The sequence below is a fragment of the Syngnathus floridae genome, chromosome 12 (assembly GCF_059516105.1).
Source record: "Syngnathus floridae isolate MCC-2025c chromosome 12, RoL_Sflo_1.0, whole genome shotgun sequence".
In the NCBI taxonomy this organism is placed as follows: Eukaryota; Metazoa; Chordata; class Actinopteri; order Syngnathiformes; family Syngnathidae; genus Syngnathus; species Syngnathus floridae.
Genome location: NC_142424.1, coordinates 1,621,027 through 1,640,101, shown reverse-complemented (window position 1 = coordinate 1,640,101; position 19,075 = coordinate 1,621,027). Strand labels below are relative to the sequence as shown.

Below are 19,075 nucleotides of genomic sequence, written 5' to 3'. Positions count from 1 at the left end.
CTTGTTCATCATGGCTGCCCTCCATCCATCCCTCTTCGCCCTCTAATGGCTCCTCTTCGCCGGCTTCCGCTAACTGTAATCGAATTATGCCGGAGAATACGTCCCGGCTGGCTGCCCCGTGGTTTTTTTCCCCTCCCTTAAACTTGTCTTTCACACAAGCCCTGAGGAGCATTCAACATGACAATGAATAATTAAAAAAAAAAAATCAAATATAAAAATATATAAAATAATTCAAATAATTATTTGCGATATGTCAAGACTCGTTGCAGAATTTTATAAAACAAAAGGCGTTATTTACACAAGAGGGTTAAAAAAAAGGATTATCTGATTATCTCGGCCCCTAACGTTGGTAGCCTAATGTTAGCGTTATGCTTAATGAGATAAGTAGCTAGCCTCATTAACTCAGCATAAAAGCGCAAGCTAATGTAAAGCCCCGTAAAGGAAAATAATAAGAATTTGATCAGTATGCGCCACTTAAGCCCTCCTCTATTCTTAACACCTCTCATTTAGCTCCCCACTATCTTATCGTTTGTATGCTTCGGATGAATTCTAAGTACCGTCCAACTTTTTGCTGGAATTCAGGCTTTGTAGTCCCCTCACGTCTCTAAATTGCGAAGATTCGGAGAAGGTAATCATTTCTGCTTCACTCTACTCTGGAGAATCATTTTACACAACACCTAAATGTGCTAACGTCATCGATAAGTGACGCCGCCGTGGCCCCACGTGAGCCCAATTATCAATTCCAAGTGAAAAAGTCATCTAAGTGTTTAGCTTGGCCTGTTTGCTGCAGATTCAGAAAAATGCACCGAGCTCAGCATAATTATATTAATAGGAACATGAACCTGAGTCAGAGTTGTCCAAAATAGTGCAAAAAGAGAAAATGACAATTATCAAAAAAGAAACTTTTCTTTACTAAACCAATCATATACAGTCAGTTTACAAGATTTTCTCCAAGATATGAGAAATGTCAAAAAGTAAGAAATGTTTTCCTGAACTTTCCTTTCATACAAATGACTGTAAAGAAATTAAATATATATATATTTTTTAGTCAGGGTTCATGTAAAAGGGAAAAAAAAAAATCCCATTGACGCATCCAGCATGATTCATAATCGCTATCGTTGATACTGGCCTTGTATTTCTTCGTTATCTTCTCAATACCAAATCTTGCACTTCTGCTTTACTGTTATTTACGATCATCAAAGCGGGACAAACGTAACACCGTCTGTGGTCGGCACGGAGAAAAACAAACAAACGTTGACGAGCCGGCCGGTAAATAAACGAGCGCCGTTGGGACGATGCGAAATCAATTAAGCGCGGCGTCCGTCGGGATACGGGAGAGGATGTTTGCTGTCGCTCTCCGATAAGAATATTTTCTGCGCTTGATTTCCGTCTGCGCCAAGGGAAGATTATCGCCTGGCACGAGCAGCACGAAGTGGCGGGGCCCGTGCCAGCTTTCTCGGCACCGCAGCCAACGAGTGGAAGAAACTCTTGGCCTTGTTGATTTCTGCTAAACACATTTCTTCTTAAGGATTACTGACGAATCTTGATCCAAATTTTAACGCCCGAGGTGGCAAAGTTTTCACAAGTCGCTCGCTTTATCCCGACACGGGACATTACGTCTGCTTTCTTGCCAGTCTCGCTGGTCGGCGCAGATTGTAGGATTGTGGGCGGGTCTACATTCAAAGGGGCGGGGGCAATCTAATATTGGTTTTGGGGCTTGTTTGTACAACACGGTTCACATTGTATTGCATTTGCAATTCAGTGTTGCTCCTCTGCGACATTTTGTCGACAGTTTGTCAAATGACTTCACGTGTCGGATTTTGGCCGTTTTCCTCCCATTTTAAAGTTCTATTAGTAGCCGCTTTCCTCCAGGGTGCTGTTCGCTGCCACCGTCGCTATGTTTAGCCCGGCCCGTGTGGAATTCCAAACTCTCCGAGCTTGGCTGACAAATGATTATTATTATTTTGGATGTTATACTTCAAAAATGAATTGGATGGGAAGCTTTTTTTTTTTTTTTTTTTTAATATTTAAATTACTCCCTGTATATTAGAAAATGTCAATTTAGTATGATGTTATACAAGCACAATTATTTTTAGTGTTCCTTTGAAAATCAACGAGATGGAAGGCTTATGCTCGGCCAGAATTTTTTTGCACTAAAATTAGACTGTTAGTGGGTAATTATAAATCATGTCAATTTAGTATATGATGTCTCAATAACTGAGAGAACATGCACTTATTTGGAGTGTTACTTCAAAAACATTCACACAGTCATATGGTTTGACACCTTTTTAATAATATAAAGCTATTAAAAAAAACGAATGAAATGAAAATCATCTGGCATAAACCCTGTCCGTTTTGACATCTTTTTGTTGTTGTTGTTGTTGTTGTTGTGTCAAGCCGAGCATATGCAAATGCCAAAATTGATCCCGCTGGGAGATGTCCCGCTGTGAAAATAAAAAGGATTTTCACCTGGCTGCAAGTGCACAGGAAACTAAGTGATTGGTCGGCAGGAGAAAAAAACGCAAACTAAAGGACACGGCCATGAAAGACTTTTGAGATAACACTCAAAACGTGAATAATAACATCACCGTATTGTTAAGCATATCAAGAGAATGACAGATATCACTACCACTTCCTCTGTAGTGTTTCCGTATGCATGTATTATACTGCCCCCTGGTGGCCAAGGCGCACACACCAGAAGGAGCAACACAATGTGCATATTGCACATCTCAACCAGATTTATGCATAAAACATTTCGATACAGTTTCTTTTCACTCCCCAAAATTGCAAACCTAATTTGCCTTGACTTTGACTTTCACCCATGTCCCACATGCTCGAACTCATTGACTTTTTTTTTTCCCCCCCCTGACCCAAGATGAAAGAACCCGAGTCACTTTCATTCCGCTCGTCGCTCTGCCGTCAAGACGTCGCCCCCTCCTTTCCCCGGTAACCACTGTAACGTTTCAGCCGGTGAAAAAAACTTTGATTTTTACAATTTACGACGGGTCATTTTCATTCTCCTCGGCTGCCGGGAGTGCACCGGGCAAGGTGGTCCATTTTCATTCCGTCCTTTGGAATTCCTGTATTACAGGCAGCGCGGTCAACGGGTGCACCCGAATGCGACTGGGAGGAGAGTGATGAAATCGTTGTTTTGGAACGAGACGGTGATAAAACAGCCCCCTCCCCCTTGGGTTGACTTAGCGCACGTTCATCATTTCGGAATATTTACACGGCCGGGCTGTTAAAGCGGCCACCTTTTCCCACCTTTTCTCAGATGTAAACAGCCCGAGGCTGCCGTCGAAATGAGCTCGACCGCCATCGCGTATGCAAGGGATGGGAAGACGAATGACTACACTAAAAGGTTCGAGTGATACAATTAAGATTGTTGGAGAGGCCGCTAAACTGGGTTGGGGTGAGACTCATTTATGTCAAATATTAAATGTTGGCCGGAACTACTTAAAAAAAAAAAAAAAATCCTACAAACACTTACTGAAAATTTCCCTCTTAGACCTGTTGTGTAAAACCTCAAGATGCTAGCTTAGCTAGGAAGCATAACAAAGCGCACATTACGGTTAAAAGTTCCGGTAATGATTTAATAAGAAGAAGCGCTATATTGGGATTAGCTACCTGCCTAATTCCCAATCCGCCGGAGAGGTTGCGGATCGGACACAAAATGGAACATTAAGGCCAACTTATATTCCTTCCGCTGGGATCCCATTAGACGTAATCTTGTTGAAGTTGTAACCGAAGCAGGAAGTGGTTGGCCCCCACCCCCACCCCGCCTTTATCCCCAGCGAGTGTCGCCCTGGAGGAGGCCCTGCAGATAATTGCACACCGCTCGAAAGATGAGCCCGTCGGCAAACATTCGAGAGTCCTTTAAGGCCCAGGGAAGCCCATCAAAAGTCTTGTCGTATATGGGGACAGGAAAAGGAGCTTCGACTAGGAGGGAGGCCTTTATTCTTACAGATGCAGGTTTAGTGAAATATATTTCGATTAAAATACAGAAATGGCCCCAATGTTCAGGTTTGAGGAGAGTCTTCATTTTCTTTCATTTGTGTCACGTGTGATGCAATCGTCTCACAAGTCTTGGTTGTAGCCAGCGTCTAAAGATTCGCCCTCCTCCGTCTGACCACTTTTTTCTATTCCGAGTTGATTTAAGCAGTACAAGAAGACATTTTCTCTGTAAAAGTCACTGCCTCAAGGGAGAAGAACATGAAAAAAAAAAAAAAGAACTTTTACTGGTGCCTTAATTGCAGCCTTTTCTTTGTGTTGTGCTTCTGAGAAAAAAGAATCGTCTAGTCTTCTTTTTCTGGTTTTTTGCAAATTATCAACCACCGTGGCATTTTGTGGAAGGGTGAGCCAGCCTGCCATGCGTGGAGGGAAAAAAACCAAAAAACAAGCCAAAGGTGGGAGGGAGAGAGATGAGGCCGCATCTCTAACAGCAGGCTGCAATCGTTGAGATAAAGCAAGCGCGCATCCTTGGAGGACCCCCCCCCCCTTCCACACTTTCTTTTTTAAGAATTATATTGTCCCGCCAGAAGTGGGCGCACGTTCGAGATGGATGCTGTTGGCCGCTGCGAAGAAGGCGTCCACGAGCCCCGCCGGCTATTTCCCGCCTTTCAAGTCATTCCTATTATTGTTGTTATTGTAATATTTCGCTTCGACTCCCTCATCCCCAAGCGAAGGTTGGCAAATTGAACATCTGTGCGCTTTGCCTGCCATTTTTACTGCACAGTTTGCACTTTCCCATGAGCCCCGCATGCCCCATGGGCGTGCAAAAAAAGGGTGTAAACTGCCTCTTTCACCTCAGTCGAGATAAAAAAAAAACAAAATATATGTAAGGTGTTTGTTTGCAGTGTGTTTCACTGCAGTCTGGCTTTTTTCTTTCTTTGACATAGAATTTGTTGTTTATTTTTCGCCTCTCCACATGTCATTTGGCGTCTTCCGGGTGACGCTTCTTGCGCCGACTTTAAGCCGCCTTTTTTTTTTTTCTCCCCCATTTCCTCTATGATTCCTTAGCTCATTGTGGTGTTTTTGTGTACTTTTCCATTGTGCGCACAGACCCCATGTGGTGCTCAAGCTCCTGGCCTTTTTTAGCTGGATGGAAAGAAAAGTGCACACTTTACTGCAGCACCTCTCGCCCCCTCTAAATAATATGTATAACAAACCCAAAAAAAAATCCTTTAAGTCCACTTAAAGCTTTTTGCTATTTGAAAGGAAATCTGTGAATAAAAAATAGCAGCCCGAATATTGCAGCCTGGCCCAGCGGAAATTAGCCAGATTGTCCTGATTAGTCACTCTGGGCCTAATAACATCCACCGTAATATACTTAATAGACTGGTTTTGTTTCACAATTGAGCGAGCACACCAGAACTGTGACGTGGGAGGTGCGGAAACGGACAAATTGCGAGATACAGTGTGAAACAGACAGGCAGCATAGTAGCCGCTTCAAATGTTCTTGTGGACTTTGCCACGGCAAAAAAGACCACCTTAAGGCGCTTGTTGTGACGTCCCAGACGCTGCCACCTCCTCTCCCCTCCCCTCTCCCCCCGTAGGCATCTCCGTTAACGTATGATACAGATGATGACAGCTCATCATCATCATCATCAACATCATCTTCCTCCTCCTCCTTATGCTCCGGCGTGTTGCGAGAGCCGTTTATTCATTCACACTTACTTGGTGTCACTGCGCTATGATGCGCACGTATACTCGTGCTCCGTTTCTCGTGGAGGGGTGGGCGGCCGTTGATTGACAGGCGGGCGGGAGCGCACTAGCGCAACGGAGGAGCGCGCAGTTGGCTTGCTCTCTTTTGCTCGGAACCAGAGCCTGCGTGGATGTTGCAGAGAGGAAGGAGCGTCCGCGGACTTTGGCTGAGAAACCACGCAACTGGAACATAAGATTGATTTTTGTCATGGAGTAAAAGACTTTTTCTGAGTGGGAATTGTGCACGTTTTTTTCTCTTTTTTGGGGGCAGAACATTCCCTGCGGAATAATCCGAAGCAGCAGTACACCATTTGCAGCAGAAGCCGACTACGAAGTTCCACGCAAATGGAGTAAAGGCTGCTCGCGGGACTTGCTCGGCTTGGATGTGTTGGCGTCGGTGGATGTAATGCGCACATTCTCCGCGGGACGCTGACCGGCCGATGGGGGAAACATGGACACCTCTTCAGAACTCGAAGACGGGACTCGCCACAAGAACCAGGTGCGTGGACGCGATATGTATGAAGTGTGCATGCGAGTGTGCGCGGTTATTGCGAGTGTGCGCGGTTAGCACGCGTATGCTGCTGGTAAAAAGTGCGGATATCGCTCCCAGCCAACCTCATCTATTCTATCCCCGGTTGGTGGCACCCGCGCTCCCCGGTTTGGCGGCGATGTGCCCGGTCGATATATCGCCGCAACCCGTCCTCAAAACGTGCTTGGGGGGGGGTCGACTTTGAACAATTAGATATGCGCGTTGTTTTTAAATATAATTTAACTGCATGGTATTAAATCACATATATTTGTTTTAATGGAGTAACTTTAGATGTGGTTTTAAGTGCTTGTACACTTGGCATTAAATCCCCCCCCCCCCATTTTGATATTTTTCTACACATTATATGTACACAAGGTCACGGACATGTCACAAGGGGATGCCAGGCTCAGATTTCAAGACACTGATGCACTTTTTCCCCATTCTGAACGCATCCGCACAAGATGCCTCCTCCGAGTCATTGTGGGGATGCAGCGAGCAAATTGAGAATTCCAGCCATGCAGGTGCTGAGAATCAACAGAATTATTCATTCCTTCCTAATCGATATTCCACGAGCCGCCCAACCCCTCGGTGAAAATGTGCGCTGCCAGTATTTGGTTTCTGTGAATTCAGAAGAATTCCAACAAGATCATAGCCTTTACCTGTCTTGTCCAATCACATTGCACTGATGTCACGCTAGTGCTGCTCTTAACCTCTAGGGGGCGCATTTTCCACACCATTTTATCACTTAAGTTCCCCCCCATTGGGTGCTTTTTTTTTCACTCATTTGTTGGTAGTCACAGGTTTTTTCAATAACCTGTCACTTCTACTTTGCGAGCTAATGATTACATGTGGCATTTTGGCAAAGTCTGACAAGTTTTCCGATGATATCCGCCCGCCTCCTCATCAAAAGGAGAGCCGGTGAGTCATTTGGAGGCATCCTGAACTGCTCTCAATTCATATTGACTCAATACGTAAGAGGTAATTTGTCACGTATGACGTCCGGGCTAAGCGTGATACTTCTCCGGAGGCGGCGATCAATGGGCGCGCAGGAAATGAGATGCGCAAATGTTGTTTGCTGTTTCGAGTGTCGTCTGAATGGCTTTAAATTAGCAAAGAAAAATCAACACCATTATTTTGCGCTGCAAAATAGCTCCAATATACAACACACTGTTAATATGTCATCAGAATACAAGATGGCACTCGTGTTGCAAAAATAACTGTCAAAAATGTTGATTTCTCAAAGCCGAGTGTACGTAGTTTTTTTTTTTTTTTTGGTGGCAAAATGTGGTCAGCCATTTTAGTGGAACTTGTCTGTGACACATGTTGCTGCGGCAGCCATTTTTGTTCTGGATAATTGGAGCAGTATACTTTATGCTTCAACATTCTTTTTGTGATTAAATGCAATATTTTTTGGGAGGAGGGGGGGGCTAGTTTTGGATATGCCTGTCCGTCTTTTTTACAGAATATGTAGCATGTTGTCGTGACGAAATTTGCTGGAATATTTACTTGAGGGAAGAAAGAAGGGAAAGAGCAGGCAGCCATTGAGATGAAGCGCAAGCGCGAATGACTAAATGAGACTAATACGCCGAGTGGCTCCACTGCGAGGATTAAAGGCGAAAATATGTCCCAGCACCCCCAAACGCTCGCCTCCGATCACACGGCGATAGGGAACGCCGCCAGATGAGCCGCTTGCGCTTTGCTCTTCATTTCCCCTCGCACACTTCTGGCATTAAGTGAATAGATTGTTTTTTTCGAGGGGGGGGCGGTCTGTGGCTCATGCAGACCATAGATCCCCTCTTTGGTTTTTGATGCTGCCCATCTCTGCATATATGATTTGCTGCCAGGCGTGCACCGTCACCCCCGGTGCCCTTTTTCCCGCAAATGGAGGCCAATTAGGAGCAAAGCATCACTTGAAAGTCTTAAATCTTGCGATGGCAGACGCAGGCAGCTGGCACGAGGCGGTCAGACACGTCGCTAATTGAGATTTAAAGAAACAAACAAGACTGTCTGAGACTGTCCGCTTCGTGCTGCCTAGTACGCATGGTTCTAAAGAGCATTAAAAAAAAAATGAGTACGTGTTCATATTTTAATTTTTGCGGTATTTCAGAAAAATATGGCAGATAGTTTGAAATTTAATATTTGTATCATTTGACTACATACTGTTGGATTGTCTCTATTAACACCATTGAAATATAAAGAATTCAAAACCTCCAGTGTGCAATTTGGCCACCGGGGGCAGTATGATAGTCATCAAGACTATCACAACTACTGTGAGTGACTTGATTAATTAATATGCCGTTTGTAGTCCTGCCTGTGATTATCGTTATGGTGCGTGTACTCGAAAGATTCACACACCGCAGCTAGCCTGTCTATGGCGTTTTGCATTGATTGTTAGCATTAAGCTAAACGATCCTCATTCAAGCCAATGTGTTTTTTTTTTAAATGTTAAGTTTGATTTGACCTAAGTTAGGCTTAGCCTACACTAGCCACTGAATTCTTAATTGATTACTAATCCCGTTCATATGAATTGGCGCCATTCGCTCTACGTCCCTCCTCTTACGGTTTACTGTTTACAATGGCATCACCCCCGTCGTGCTCTCAAGCAGCTCACTCTTTGACGATTGCGCTGAACCGACTCGCCATTGTTCCGCAACAATTGTGCCGGCGCTCTCCGCTCTAGCGCCAGGGTAGCCTTCATGCGCTCTGCATGCAGTCTCCAACATAGCGCGGCGCTACCACAACAACGGTAAAAAGTCTGTTTCAAAATCCCAATTAGGGGAAAGAAAAAGCAGCCGGGGCCTCGGAGAAGCCGATTATACACGCGGTACAGCCGAGAAGTATCTCGCAGGAGTCGCCCATCAGTTTGGAAGCAATCAATAGCACTCCGTACAAATCCTAACTTTTCCAAAGCACTAAAAGTGCTAAGCCGCTTTGAAATCGATAGCACGCCCGCACACCAACATTTCAAGGCGTACGTCCTCATTGCTCGTAAAATTTAGGTACACTGGACACATAACGGTGTTTTATCAAATTGATGGAATTAAAGTAAAAAGTCGCATCGTACCGATTTATGAAAAATCGATTTCCATTTCCACCGCCGTCCCACAAAGGACTCGTTTTTTAATGGTGTCTTGCAAGGTGGCGGAGGCGCACCTAATAAAGTGTTTGCCGTTTGTTGATTTGGAAGCCGAGCGTCCGCATCACGAGCACAAATCAAGGCTCGACGCCGCCGATCGCTGTATTTATGTACCCGCAACGCGATCATTCGCCGAGTTTAACAAAAGCCCGGACGTCCCCGACGCTCCAGGCGAGCATCAATCCGCCGAGTCGGCTCGTAAATTATGTGACACTCAAAACGCCTCTCCGCCAAAACGCTGAAATGGAAAGAGTCCGCATTAAAGCACTCGTCGAATGACAGGCGGTCGAATGCATTTGTCCACCGCGCCACTTCTACTGTGTTCCGGGTTTCGTTGTGGCAGTGGTAATAACGTGCTTGTCAGTCACATGGCTTGGAGAGAAGGCCGCAAATAAATCACAATAGTTACGTCATTGCTTCAAGTCGCTTTTTTGTTTTGTGAAAAATCATCTTCGCACATTGTCTTTGGCTTTTTGTTTTTTCTTTGACTTTCCCATAGCTAAAATAATATTTTGAAATTCCTAAAAAGCCGGGACACGTTCAGCCTTGTTAGCTTAGCTGGTTAAGACCTCACATAAAAAAGTAATTATTACTAATTATAAAATTAGCAAACTAAAGCAACATATTATTACACTGCATGCTTTTGAGCACATTGTTTTTGTTTTGTTTTTTTTCTTACTATGTGGATGACCGTATTACGTAATTGCAATCGTTAATTCGAGTTTTTGGAACGGAGGTAAAAACACGACGCTAGCTAATAAGGGAATTAATTAGCCTTTCGGATCCAGCGAATCATGAAAGATCAGTGTAATCGAGCTACGGTCGTGTGGCTGGATCCGGATCTGGAGCAGAAAAAGAACACGGCTTTGTGTTTTCGCAGGACAATTGTGGCGGAATCAGGCGAGAGTACAGAGAAGAATACTTGGGCGGTGCGCCAGAGCATCTGTTGAGTGCGGACTTTGGCGTCCGCCCCGCTGTTTGCTGAATAGCGGCTCTTTTTGTCATCATCGGGAGTCCAACTGGCAGAGAAGCTTTGATTGAGCCGCCTTTTGCTCTTTAACGTTTTTTCCAGCCGCGGCACGATTGCTTCGCCTCTCGCTCCAAATGGAGCAATTTCCCACCGGCGAACGCCATCATCGCTTAACAGATAGCCAATCTCAATGAACTCGCCCATGATGAGTCTTTGAGCGGCTCTCGGCGTGATCGGCATCTAACCGAAACGAAAAATGTATGTACGTATAGACCGGACATGTTCCGAAACTCATTTGCTAGCACCTTCGGGAGAAAAAGGAATAAATAAAACCCTGACCCCAAGTTTTGAAACTGTTAATGGACGTGAAATTCAGTTGAGGTGTTTACCATACATGAAGAAGTCTCATGAGAATTTTGCTGTGAAGCAGCCAGCTCTGAAAAATTGAACAGGAATTTTTCTTCTTTCATTTTGGGACAGGCCGACGATGGCATCGCCTCAAATGACCCCCGATTGTATTTGCGGCCTTGCTTCGATTGTCGCTGGCGTCGGCTGCGACCGTGAGCGAAGCGGTGAGTCGCTTCGGGGAGAGAGAGCTAGCAAATGAAATGGTGCGTGAAAAGACGACACAGGCGAGGTATTTATTGCCACCGTCTTATTAAATCGCAAAGACAAACGGGCTCGTGTCTCTCCGGCCGACATTTCCTCATCATCAAAAAATCAATCGTTGATGTTGGTGTGTCTTTATTTCAAGAGCACTTGCGGGTGGAAGTTTTTTTTTATTAGCTCGGCCCCTTTCTCGCTAGCATTTCAATTGTTAGCTCGGCAAATGCTTCCAAACAATTAGCTCCATGTTGTAGTACATTGTTGTCTGAAGAGAAATTTCCCCACCATGTTAAGCCAAGCACTCTTTTCTTTTCTTTTTTTCTTTCCCCATTTCATACAAAAACAACAGCTATATCATTCCAAATTTGCAGCAGATCATATTTTCGCTGGAAGAAAAAAAATCCTCCATCATTTGCTCCGTGAGCAGAAGCGCTGCTGTTTTGCACCGCCGGGCTTGTTTTTCATTAGCGGCACTGGCAAACGTTTTTCGAGCATATCATTCCCGACGAGCGAAAGCTCCCGCCCCCTGGCTACGGCTGAAAACAAGTAACATATTTACTATTTCCCTTGTTTCCTCTGGTGAGACGTTGCACTGCGCTGCAATAGCAACGAAATTGGATATGGAAATAGCAGACGGGCGCAGGTCACTACTTTCTGCTGATGCCGCGCAACTCGGGCAGCGCGACGGGGTCCTCGGAGAAAACTGACACGCCGACGCGGATAGCATCTCTGAGGCGCGCAGACACGTGAAACCTGGCACAAATGCGAGCCCCCCTCCGAGATGCAGAAAAAATGAAAAGCCACGCAGTCGCTCGGTGCGGTCGATAGGAAATCAGATAGTTCCTTGCGCTCAAAGCTACTATGTACTCCAATCCTCCAGGGGGCAGCGTATTGACAGTGAGGACAGCTCTACTTTAGCGATTGTAGACCTTCACTGTAACGTTACGCACAGTTTGAACATTTGTCATGCTTCTCGTGCCAATTATGAAACCACCATTAGCAAAAATGTTGAATTCTCTTTTTTTTTTTGTTTGGTTCAACATGGCGGCTTGACCTTTCAATTTATGCGTATTCAAATTCATTTCCATCCAAAGTCACTCCAGCGACGCTACGTCAGCTGTTCTCCTTCTTCCCCAAAACCCTAAACGGGAATATTTGTCCGGGCGAGCTGTCAATCATTGACGTCGGGAGTATTCTTTTTAAAAGCCCCTCTCAAAGCACATCCAGGCTCGAGCCATTTGTCTGCCGTCTCCAGTCAAGTCTCCCTTACGCACGCCATGACTAATGCATGAAGATGTGATGAGGACGGGAATCGTCTGCCGAGAGTAGCGGGCGAGCGGCGTCGGATGTCCGCAATTACAGTGTGCACACAAAGAATGTCAAGAGTACGTCACCCGGGCTGCTGACGGAAAGCGTAATTGCCGTGTAATCGCCGACAAATTGTTCCTTGGGCTTGACGTCGCCCCTGTTTTAGGTGCTCCCCCCACCCATTTGTTAAAAACACTCTTCCTACTTTCTCGCTCGGGACGTTGAAAGGCGCCGATGGTTTGCTGGGCCTTCTATGATGTGTTAACATAAGAAATCAATCAGGCCCACGCACCTCCCGCAGCCCTTCGGCTGCTATTGATTTATCACTTGCGTGCCCGAAATGAAGAGCGACTCCGGCGGCGTTGCCATGCCCGAGAGACAGACGGAGAGATGATGGTGCTAGGAGGCCTGGAGATTGAGGGGAAGGAGCAGGGGGGAAAAAAAAGTTAGGTGAATTCTGCTACTTTGGTGCATTTCCAGGTGGTCTTCAAAGGCCGAAAAAAATTGTTTGCCCCTAAAGCCGATTTCACTTAGCAACACTGAATTTGGTCAACTTGTCTACTTTTAATAGACCCACAAAAAAAAGCCTCAAAAAACATGCCTAAAACTACACAAAAAAGCCAGAAATCTTTTTTGGGTCATTCCAGCCAATTCCAGGTGTCCTTCAACGGCCAATATGTCCTTGAGATATTTTGAAATTTTGAACTTATAGCAATATTAAATTTGGTAAACCTGTCGAGCACAAATGGACCCACCAAAACAAATCCACTCGAATCTATGCCCCAAATGACCCCAGATCTCACTCTGGATATTTATATCAAATCCATTTGCCTAGGGATGGCGCCTTTAATTTCCTATCATTTATGTGCATGTTGCGGCGCTGACAGCTCACTGCAAAAGAGGTCGGCGGTCACCCAATGCGGCGCCGGCGACGGCTTCCATTCCCCGTAGGCGCCCCGGTTAAACCCGGAGGCGACTTGGACAGCTGCTCTCGCGTCATTTGCATCGTAATGAAGCCCACGTTTGAACCCGGCGCCGCTGTCGTATTAATCACGCAAACTTTAAATAAAACTCATTTGAATAAAACGGGCCAGAGCACCAAAGACCCTCGTGAAATTGATGTTTATTATTATCCCTGCGACAAATCAACCGTCCACGCCCGGCTACTTGTTCGCATGTGCATCTCGTTTCTATTTTTGAAGGTTCTTGACATCCTCTGGAAAGTTTTAGCATCAGCACAGAATTTGGTGGACGTATCTAGTTCAACAGGATGCTCAAGTGTTTGCGGTTTTAATAAATGGGCCAATTTCCGGGCTTCTCGTTCCACACTTTGACTTTTTGTGCATGCAAATAGATTCCAATGCTAATATGAACTTTGGGCATTATTTCTAAAGACGGCTTCATTAAAAAGTGATTGCGCTCACACTCTGGTCGACAGATATCTGGTTATTAGCCGCCCAAAATCCAATGTTCCCTTCCGGGACAATTCAAGGATTCTTCGTCTTTGTCTTCTTTTTCTAATTATGTCCTCAATGATTTTTTGTCTCATCCATGACTGATCGGACGTCTATATCCAATTTACTTTTTACGTCTTATGAACGATTTGTTATGCGGGGGCCTGAGCCGAGATTCCACGGAAAAACCTTTACAATGCGTTTTGTACTTTCGTAGTCCGTCGGCACGCGATCCGATAAAACGCTATGTTTATATAATTCCTCTGGTAGATTAGGAGTGCGTGTCGGTGGCCATATGTCGCTTAACAGAAGGGAACCAGGGGGGGGGGGGTACCTCGCAGCGGGGGTGGACGAGCCTGATTGAAGGGGTTAAAGAGAAGATTAAAGTGATAATGTAGTGGATTAATCCCTACAGTACTTTAACCATCTTCAAAAGCAGAGCCCGAAGGGTTACGTCAAGGGACGTCGCCACGGCAACAGATTACTCGGAATCATTATCCCGGCATATGCGTCCCGTCACAATTAGAGCCCGGGGGTCACGGGTCAAATCTCGCCCCCCCGGGGATTTCTGACAGGGGTCACGCACACGTACAGTAACCGGACTGACTGACAGACACACTGATAAATTCCTCATGGAGTCGAGTTCACGCGGGCTCCCTGGGAGAAGCGGTGACAAGGTGCAAAGTGGTTTATCCTCTGAAATGTTTCACTCCGAGGCACTCCAGGGTCCCTCCGAGTCCCCATGAAGATGATAAATGGCTCCTTGGTCTAATGGCTTTTAAGTGGACCACACGAGTCTTCAGTCTGGTGTAGTGGTCCCAGGTCTTTACAGTTCAACAGGCGCCCACGAGTCTGAGGGAACCTGTGCCGAAAGTTCTCACGACTATTTTGAACGTCGTTAGCGCTCTTGCAAAAATACCCCCAAAATCAATTGCTGCCATTTTCCTCGCCAGGACGATATTTGCGAATATTCCTCCTCAAACATTTACGCGCCTCGTAAATCTGCTGAGTATGGAGATTGTCACCCGCCACCTTGTCAGGGAGCCTGCTGGCACTCGGGGAAAAATAATTACATTCTCAGCGAGTCTTAATTGCTGCCTTGAAAGCTTCCCCCTTCTCACACGCTAACAAAGCACCCTTTTATGCCCCCCCCCCCCTCCGCCCCCACCTCACTCTATTCCCCCGCCGAGTTCTGCCTGAGCGTCCTGTCCTGATTTAAGTGGCTTTATCTCCTTACTCCAGAACGTCGCGTCAGAAAAAAAACACTAAGTGGTTCCCGGTATGTGTTGCTTCTTTTAAAAGAACGTCCACGCCCGCTTTCCGCTCGCCGTCTTACCGGGCCGTCCGTCCGCCCACCTGAAGTGAGTTGCTTCGTTTTTTTGTCGTGACGAATGCAAGCGTCCAAAATGTCCCCCATTGACCTTTTAAACGTGAACCAATGTGTTGATTTGTAAACTCGATGAGAGTAGATGAGCATCGCAGCGCCGTTAATCTGACACCGTGGATTTGATATTTTGGAAAATGGACTTTTTAAGTTCTTGTCTACAATTACTTACTGGTGTGAAATGAAACCACGTAAATATTTTATCTGCCCGACTTTGTGTATGTTAGCAAGACTGACTTTTTCCACCGGATATTCACATACCAGCGAACAAAAAAATACAGTCTAAATAAGTCAAATCTTTAGCTAGGATATGTTTTTAAAAAAAAAAACTCATCTGTGTGGTAGGAGGGACAAAAAAAAGTTGTATTTTTTTTCCTGGGACCTGAGACGACCCACAATCCGATGTAGCGAGACTTCCCCTGGAGGCGGAGGAAACGGGGGCAAACATTGGGCACTTAGCACCCGATAGCGCTCAGGCAGCAAGGCCTCCAGTCACGCCATACACACACGTGCACACACACACGCACGGAATAAGAGTAAAAGAGCAGACAGCATATTTGTTGCGTGCCATCAGCATCAAAATTGGATCTCCTTGCCAACCAAGGTCACAACGTCAACAAGTCTTCGCACCAAGTCAGGCGCACAAATACACACGCACACACCCGTGCGAGAAGGCCACGTAGACAAAGACAAATAGCACAGCTTGCGCACACACACGCACAAACACGCAACTGCCTTCACGCCCCGAGCAGCAATCTGCAAGGTGGCTGCACTGCGACACGCACCCCCCCCCCTCCACCCGATGCTCCCATCCTCACATGCACGCACACACGCACACACTCATCAGTCTTCTTAACATAACATTATGTACGAGCGCCGGCACATGTGCAAATGAACACGCTAAGGCCACTCGGTTTCTCCCCGTCTGCCATCTTGCTTCTTGCCATTGTTTGGATGAAAGTTTAATTTCCCAGTCAGGACAAGTCAAGTTTGTTTGTGTGGCCCGGCGTCGTATTTCATGTTTCAAACGAAGCCCAAAAAAAGCCAAGTGAACTCTGTGACCCCCCCACACGATGAGTGAACCTTTTATAACTCTGTGTGTGTGTGGCCGATTGCTTTGTAAGCTCCAAGGACAGGCAGTGGAGAGTCGAGTAGGTAATTTGTCTCATAAGATTGAGCTCATCTCCGGCATGCCTCCTCTTCCTCGGCCTTATTATTGCTGAAATTGCTTGTTTTTTTCCCTCCCATTATTTTGACGCGCATCCACTTACATGTCACTCATGCGATTAACATCATTTCAATTTCAGCGCGTTCCCAAAATTCACTCCTTGCAAGCTATTGTTAAATTTCCCCCCAAAAATTCACCATTTATTCTACTTCCATTTTCACTAAATCGACAATTTCACCACTACAATTTCCAGAAAAAAAAAAAAAAAATCCCGTTATTCACCATGATACATTCAAAACATCATTATACGAGTCGCATTTGATTGTACGCGGCGCCACTGGGTTAAGTGATTAGTCGGCCCGCTGGTTAACGTATGCAAAGCCTCCCCGGCCGTCTCGCACTCCATCAGCTCGAGCAACAGTGGGATTAAACGCACCTCGCTTCCATCCACGCGTGCACAGTTCAAGGCCAAGGACGACGCATAAAAGAAACGGCGGCATTTTGTTTTGGCTCGGAGGATTTCAGTGCTAGCATGCCACTTGTTCATTGAGAACGTACGCACGTACACGTTCGGTCACAGCTGTGCCTGAGTTTCAGCCTTTTTTTTTTTTTTTTTTTTTTGTCCAGCGGGCTCCATGGCGTTTCAGTGAGGACGCGGCGAACATGACAATTTTTCCATTAGGTGTAAATCCTCTGCAAGGAGGGAATAAAAAGCAATGTTAGCATCACAGCAAGGGTGCGGCGTTATTGCCACGTTGCCCCACAAATTCGTCCAAATTTGATTTACGTGACAATCATTGCATCATGTAGCTTCGCTGACATCAGATAAATCGATGCTCAGGTAAATTGCCGATGCCTGAAAAAAAGCTTTGTCAAAAAATTGTACCAGATGACTCCCCGCCGCCGCTGCCAGCTCGCATTAGCGGCCATCTTGCATTTGCCGCCATCTCCGCCGGCGCGTTGGAGACGAGCCGTCGCAGTCGTTTGTCAGCCCCCTTTGGCGCTCGAACCTATGAAGGCGGCGTAGCTGTGAGCGAGGAACTTAAAGGCGAGACTGTCGCTGTGTTATTTGTAAGTTGGAACTGAAAGGAGATAAAGCGGAAGGAGAAGAGGCGCAGAATTCTAATGGCCAGTCAAGGACGTCGCTGAAATACAAACTAACCCAGGAGCTGCAGAAACGGTGACAGTGGGAGCGACGCTCGACGAAGTCGAGAATCAAACTCCACCGTCGGACTCGTTTCGTTTCATTGATCACTCTTTGTGTTAGCGCATAGGTAGCCATGTCATTAAGTTGGCCTTGTAAGTAAGCAGGATAAAGATCTTATGTGTCCATTCAGAGTTTTGAAGTGAATCTTTTCGTTGCAGTCTTTACTGCAGGGCAAAGACTCACGGCCTACTTTTCGCAAATTGTGCTTTTCATTGCACCGTTCCAGGTGCTTTCAAAGACTCCTGTTTGTCGTACCGAAAGAAATAGTCAAGTACAATTCGTTAACCTTTCTGGACCCTGGAGACGAGAGAAGAATCAGCAGCAATAAAACAAAGCTAAAGAAGCTAACAAGGCTAACAAACGGCATTAACGAGGACACGAGTTAACTTAGCATCACAACAACGCACAACAAATGCTGTGTGTGTGTCCCGTGCAGACGTTCTGCGAGTGCGTGCCCGGCTCCTCGCAGCTCAAACATCGCTGGTCCGACGCGGAAAGCGCCCGGGAGACGCCGGCCAAGGTAAGGCCCGCCCTCCCCCGTCGCTACAGCTAGCTTCATTTTTGCAAATCAATTCTGTTGATGAAGATCAAGGCAATGTGGAATTTCTAGCGATCGGCCCACTCCGACCCCCCCGTTGCGTTCCCGATTAGTGGCCCCACGCTGATAAAGTCGAGAGGTTCATTTCCCCCCAAAAATTAATAGGCTGTTGGCGTTGCGTGGGCTTTCACCTCCTGCAGACGGTTTTTACTTGAAGGGCCCTTGGCTTCCCCCCCCGGGCTCCGTCTGAAGGGTCAACGTAGAAAGTTGCTCGAGGGGATGGCCAGGCTTGTTGGCTATTAAATCATCTTGTTTTTTCCCCCGCACTTGTCACTTTGGCTAACTAAAACAGTTTTTGTAAATGAGCCAATTTTGGGGGTTTTTTTTTACGGCTCAGTGGCTTTTAAGGCACCTACTACCTGCTGATAAATGCAAAATTGGCTTAATTAACATCGAGCCTTTCAGCCTTCGCCAAGCTTAAAGTGCTTCTACTTTGTTCATTCAAAGACCGTGATTGAGCGAGCGAGGGAGGCAGGCCTAATAAAGTGTCATTTCGATACATGCATTATTTGAAATTGGGCCGACGCAGCTCTGCGGATCGTCTAAATGGGTCTTGCGCCCGTCCCCCTAGTGGCCGCTGTTTCAAATTAGCTATCGTGACACCTCAGCTCCAAGTAGACTTAAAAGTACAACGTAGTCTTTCTGAGTCACCCTCCGCTCCGCTTTCACCGGAGATGAAATTAGCGCAAAGTCTCGCGTGTTGGCATCTGCGTGAAAGCGGACGAGCCTCGGCTCGTATGAGCGGCGGAGCGCGAGTCGCTGTATATCTTTTCTGTTTTTAGCGTAACGGCCCAGCGAGCAGGCAATGAATGTTTACTGCGGCGCCGCTGTGCTGATGGCCCCCGTTGATGTCTCGGCGGGCCCGCCGGCAATAAAGCTCAGGCAAACTCTGCTAACGTCTGCAGCGGTGAGGACATTAGCAGCGGCGGATGCGAGATCCTCAAGTCGTTGCACAACAGCAGAGCTGCAGTTTGAGAACCTCAATTTAGAACCAAATACATTTTGCAGATTT

At 46.3% G+C, this 19,075-nt stretch overlaps 1 protein-coding gene across 4 annotated transcripts in view; it reads left to right on the top strand.

Annotated features, from left to right (window-relative positions):
• Positions 1-19,075, top strand: part of fibcd1b (fibrinogen C domain containing 1b) — a 92,005-nt gene that overhangs the window by 29,825 nt on the left and 43,105 nt on the right. For 3 of the 4 annotated variants that reach the window (XM_088392458.1, XM_088392456.1, XM_088392455.1), the window contains 2 exons: positions 5,975-6,202; positions 17,902-17,985. In XM_088392458.1, coding sequence (XP_088248584.1) covers positions 6,155-6,202; positions 17,902-17,985 — 132 coding nt within the window. In that variant the 5' untranslated portion in view covers positions 5,975-6,154. The remainder of the gene's footprint in view (positions 1-5,974; positions 6,203-17,901; positions 17,986-19,075) is intronic. The other variant, XM_088392457.1, reaches the window with a different exon arrangement.